The sequence below is a fragment of the Trachemys scripta genome, chromosome 6 (assembly GCF_013100865.1).
Source record: "Trachemys scripta elegans isolate TJP31775 chromosome 6, CAS_Tse_1.0, whole genome shotgun sequence".
Lineage (NCBI taxonomy): Eukaryota > Metazoa > Chordata > Testudines > Emydidae > Trachemys > Trachemys scripta.
This window is the reverse complement of record NC_048303.1, coordinates 64,593,579-64,599,578: the sequence shown is the minus strand read 5'-3', so window position 1 is coordinate 64,599,578 and position 6,000 is coordinate 64,593,579. Positions and strand designations below refer to the sequence as shown.

The 6,000-nt window shown below is 37.7% G+C and overlaps 1 protein-coding gene across 6 annotated transcripts in view; it reads right to left on the bottom strand.

The window, feature by feature from the left end:
* The window catches only part of FER (FER tyrosine kinase), a 424,085-nt gene that overhangs the window by 351,389 nt on the left and 66,696 nt on the right, over nt 1-6,000 (bottom strand). For all 6 annotated transcript variants that reach the window (XR_004646238.1, XM_034774460.1, XM_034774461.1 and 3 more), the window contains one exon: nt 5,587-5,686. Coding sequence is in view for 5 of the 6 variants with exons in the window: in XM_034774460.1 (XP_034630351.1) it covers nt 5,587-5,686 (100 nt within the window). In the remaining variant the exon portion in view is untranslated. The remainder of the gene's footprint in view (nt 1-5,586; nt 5,687-6,000) is intronic.

Sequence of the window (6,000 nt, the reverse complement as noted above, 5' to 3'; positions counted from 1 at the left end):
TTTCTCTTAATTAATTGGCCTCTCAGAGTTGGTAAGACAACTCCCACCTGTTTATGCTCTCTGTATGTGTGTATATATATCTCCTCAATATATGTTCCATTCTATATGCATCCGAAGAAGTGGGCTGTAGTCCACGAAAGCTTATGCTCTAATAAATTTGTTAGTCTCTAAGGTGCCACAAGTACTCCTGTTCTTCTTTTTGCAGTGTAACCAAATTAGCTTTTAGATGCTAAGTCCTTTTCATGCCTTAATTGTGCTCACAGACAACTTTGTTCAGTTAACCTTATGATCAAAGATGTGAGACACTGCAGGAAATTAATATATTGTCTTCAGCTTATCTGTCTCTGTTATAATGAAGGACCGGCTAATTGCCTTATGCAAATGAGTAATTAGATTACCTGTATACGCATAGGAAATTGAATGTTAACTTCAAAGAGGTGGGTCATTGTGTGCTCAACAAAAAAGAATCCTCAGTCACCTGCTGTGCTCAAAGCATGTGAAAAACCTGCTTCAGCTCTAAAGAGAAACCTCAGGACTGATCCTTTCATCCCTAGTCTGCTTAACTTTAAACAGGGAAAGTTTAAGCCCTGGAACGGAGATCTTCCAAGTAGTTTTTTGGGATACCCTGAAAAATGCATGAAAAGACTAAGAGACTTTACATCCATGCTGCATTTGAATTCTAACCTTTGGGAATGATTCCAGAGAGACTTTTGCAAGCCAGCAGATTTGTCCAACACTGCTACAAGTCTGATATAAGGACCTTACAAGCATTTGTAATCTCTGTATGTGTGTATATATATCTCCTCATTATATGTTCCATTCTATATGCATCCGAAGAAGTGGGCTGTAGTCCACGAAAGCTTATGCTCTAATAAATTTGTTAGTCTCTAAGGTGCCACAAGTACTCCTGTTCTTCTTTTTGCGGATACAGACTAACACGGCTGTTACTCTGAAACTTGTCTGATCTTTAGGGATTAATATGAACCTCACATATGGATGAATTAGGTTTTCAATAACCCCTCATTATATTAGACCTGTTTGCCTGAATAGGGGCCAAGGACTGGAATGCTTAAAGGCAACTATGTCTGGCTTCTTGTTAACCAGTGTGGTACTAAAGAAGCTCTTTTGTTATTAGCTTGGTGAATCTAATTATAGAATAAACCACCAGTTTGGGGGGACTGTCTGCCCTGTTTCTTGCATTCTGCCCTAAGTGTGGCATTCCTCCGTGTGGTCCATCCTGGCCCCTGGTCACAAAAGTATATTGATATTTTACCATGCTAATTCTTTAATCAGAATGTCGCACCTAAAGAGAAGCCCAGATGCTTTGCATCAATATAGTCACCAACATCAAATATATTTGTAAGCCATAGAATCCATGCCTGCCAACACTACACAGTGTGAGGAAGTGAAACTTTCACCAAGGACCCTAAGACAAAAACCTCCCCCCTAAAAAAATGTGGTGTGGGATCTTTAACATCCCCATATAGCAAGCATCGTTTTTTTAAAATGTCATCTAACAGAATTGTACACAGTAAATGCAATGGAACTCAATTTATCTATATTAAAAAAATGAATGACTGAATTGATGAAGTTAGAATTTAAACTCCTTATCCCAGCTATTCTAGGTGTTTCAAACCAGATATTTAGCCAAACCTCCAGCTATATGATAATTATAAGGTTGAAATGTAGGCTGTGAAAGACTGGCTGTACCTGTTTAACATGCCTGTTCCTTCTTTAAAATCTTGCAATAAAGAAAATATATAAAGTTATATATAAAGTTATATATACAGTTATATATTAAGTACACTTAATACTAGCTTATTAAGCCACAATATTAAAAAAAACTGATTATAACTCAGTTGTGCATTTCAAAAGATATTTTATACTAGTACTTCAAAATATTTATACAATCTGAATCTGTTTATACATATTGCATATTTAATTAACATGAAAACATGCTTAATAATTAATAAAATTGCAAAATCTTTTGAAGATAGGCAGGAAATAATATGGAGGGGTTAAAAACAACTGAGGGATGGTTATGGGCCAAACATTCCCCTTCTCCTCATTTTTTTACTATTCTGTTGCTGTCTGTGTGCAGGGCTGCAGGACTTGAGCATTTTCACTCCTCGTTCTCCGTGCCCCTTCCACCCAACTTTTAAAAAGGGGGTTGCAGCAATTATAAAATAAAGAGAAATTAGAAATCACCATCTTTTGTTTATTAAATTCCAGTATCAGCTTTAGTTTTTCTATAGGAAGTACTAGAGTAGTTCTTCTTCAACGTTTCTAAAAAAAAAAAAAAAAAAAAAAATCCTGTTCCCACTTCGCTGAATCCAGCAAACTTTCTGGACATAAGTCCTCCCCATAATGCATTTTTTTTTAAACACAAGTTTTTATTAAGTGATATTATAGAAGTAAATGAATAAAATTAAATGCAGCCAGTAATAACTATGCAAAAAGCCTCAGGCCCAATAATTTTCTACAAGCAAATATGAATCAAATGCAGACTGTCTAGCTTTTAAGAATTCTGAACATCTCAAGAATTAAGACCACACAAACATTCACTGTAGAATGTTGAGATGCTTGCAGCTTTCTTCGTATTAAGTAAATAATGTGAGATACAAGTGTGCTAACAGATTTTAAATTCTAGCAAATGGAAACTTCACTTAATGATCATAGGCGTGTCTCGGACCATAAAAAGGTCAGAAGAGCCACTGACACAAGCAATGGGTTAAGGCATAGAATCATAGAATGGGAAGGGACCTCAAGTGGTCATCTTGTCCAGTCCCCTGTATTCAAGGCAGGACTAAGTATTGACCATCCCTGACAGGTGTTTGTCCAACCTGCTCTTAAATATCCCCAATGATGGAGATTCCACAACCTCACTAGGCATTTTATTCCAGTGCTTAACCACTCTGACAGGAAGTTTTTCCTAATATCCAACCAAAACCACCCTTGCTGCAATTTAAGCCCATTGCTTCTTGTCCTATCCTCAGAGGTTAAGAACAACAATTTATCTTCCTCCCTGTAAAACCTTTTATGTACTTGAAAACTGTTCTCATGTCCCCTCTCAGTCCTCTCTTCTCCAGACTAAACTAACCCAATTTTTTCAATCTTCCATCGTAGGTCATGTTTTCTAGACCTCTAATCACTTTTGTGGCTCTTCTTTGGACTTTCTCCCATAGGCCCTGACTCCGTGGGTGCTCCGGGGCTGGGGCACTCACGGGGAAAAAAATTGGTGGCTGCTCTGCACCCACCGGCAGCTCCCCGCCCCATCTCACCTCCGCACCACCTCCGCCTCCTCCTCTGAGTGCGCCACTTCTCCCCCTAGCTCCCAGCACTTCCCGCTGTGAAACAGCTGTTTTGCAGCAGCAAGCACTGGGAGAGAGGGGGGAAGAAGGGGACCACCACGTACTCGGGGAAGAGGCAGGGCCGGGGCGGGGATTTGGGGAAGGGGTTGGAATGGGGCGGGGCGGGGTATGGGTGGAGTCGGGGCGGGGCTGGGGGCAAGAACACCTGCTGGCACCAGGAAAAGTTGGCGCCTATGCTTTCTCCAATTTGTCCACATTTTTCCTGAAATTTGGCGCCCAGAACTGGACACAATACTCCAATTGAGGCCTAATCAGCGCAGAGTAGAGCGGAAGAATTACTTCTCGTGTCTTGCTTATAATACTTCTGCTAATACATCCCAGAATGATGTTTGCTTTTTTTGCAACCGCATTACACTGTTGACTCATATTTAGCTTGTGATCCACTATGACCCCCAGATCCCTTTCAGCAGTACTCCTATCTAGGCAGTCATTTCCCATTTTGAATGTGTGCAACTGATTGTTCCTTCCTAAGTGGAGTACTTTGCATTTGTCCTTATTGAATTTCATCCTATTTACTTTAGACCATTTCTCCAGTTTGTCCAGATCATTTTGAATTTTAATCCTATCCTCCAAAGCACCTGCAACGCCTCCCAGCTTGGTATCGCCCGCAAACTTTATAAGTGTACTCTCTATGCCATTAGCCAAATCATTGATGAAGATATTGAACAGAACCGGACCCAGGGTCATAACCCAAAGTTTAGAAATGCTGTCACACATTATACTGGTGTGGGAAGAGAGTATTAATTGAATAAAAATATGCTACAAGAACATACAAAATGAAGCTGGGGATGAGGTAAACAGCGGAAGGACAGGTAAGTCAGTCCGAAAAAAAATAATTTTATTTTCGTTTGCAGCACTCAGCGGTTTGGGGAAATGTTAATTTCAAATACTCGGAAGATCAGTAACACACCAGCCTCAATCTACATTACATGTGAATCCAAAATTCTAATGGACTTGAATGGGAATTTTGGATTCACAAGAAATGCAGAATCAGGCCCACAGTGAGCAGAAGAGAAAGGAATAAAAGATAGAGCATACTATCTTTTACAAGGTTACAAAACCTTTTCCATTTCCTAAATAGCCGGTAATGCCTGTACTTTCTTAGGAATTATCACAGAAACTTGGGAATAACTTTGGAAACCAGGTGGAATGATAAAGTAATGACAGACAGATTTTTTTTTAAATAAATCTGAAGACCAATAAGTACTGTGAAGCCCAACTATCTTTAATTGTTACCTAAGCCTCCCAACTCAGTCCTACCCCAATTGTCTGTGGCATCCACCTGTTTATTATCTGAAATAATGTTTATTATCTGAAAGAATGTAAGTTTCCTGAGGCAGGAACTGTTTTCTTTGTTAGTTATCATTGCAGTGCAGAGCACAATGGGACTCTGATACTTGATTAAGATTATAGGTGCTAATGTAAAATAAATACTAAATATGAAGAAAAAGTGAAAAGTTGGGTTAGAGCCTGTTATATTCACACTCCAGTGTTCATTGAATCTGATTTATTTCCAAGGTAAAAAATGTTTTTAGAAATGTACAAAGAAAAATATTTAAGATCTAAATCAATTAACAAATATACACATAAGCTTTAAGATAGGGACTTCCAAAGGATTCTGAGGAAATTAGGCATTCAACTTCCTACTGAATTTCCAAGTAATCTGAATACTTAGCTCCCTTAGACACCTTTGAAAATCCCAGTCTAAAACTACAAATAAATACATACTTAAACAAAATAGTTTATGATCAGTTTCTCTTCTATTTAAATGTCAAGAGCCAAGTTAAGTCCCTCAGGATCTGTGTTTTCCCTGCTACAGTTGCTATAACCAGTATTTAGAGCATAATAAGATGTAGTGAGATCACACTTGGAACTCCACATTATCAGTGGCATTTGCTGCTACAGCACCACTATAGCCAACCTGTTTTATCTAGTTTATAATCTGAATAAACCTAACAAAAGAATGGAAGTTTAAAAGAAAGGGCCATCACATACCCCATGAATTCTTTAGAAAACTGTACTATCAAGAAATGTGTAAATATATATTATTACAATTAATCTGTCTTATTTCAGCTTTGTGATATTTCATCAACTGAACTGCTCGAAACAGAAATGTCATTTTGTTTTATTATAACTATTTTCAGGCAATAAATTATTAAAGGCAATAATAAAAAGAGCTAAAATGACCACTATTTATTAGTCACTAGTAACATACCTTTAGCCACAGCTTCTTTATACTTCTCTTTAGCAGAGTTAACTTCTTTTATTAATTGTCTGTAACTAGATTTTAGTTTCTCCAGTTCTGTCTTTGTGACCTATGAATAAAGCAAAAATAGGAAAGTTATTAAAACACTTACCTTCAGGAGTTAAAGGCTTCTTAACATTAGGAAAAGAATTACAGGATTTAATTTCCAAGAAATTAAGGATGTATGCTTTTTTCATTATTTCAGTGATGCTCTTGAATATATTGCCATACACTATAATTAAAAGAAAAAGAAAGTCTGGTGTGTAAGGGGGACCTGCTGTCATCACGAATGTGTGGTGGAGCACATCAGGACATCTACTTTATTATTACTAAAACTGTGATAGTGCCCAAAGATCCCAATCAAATCTTGCTACAAAAAAATTA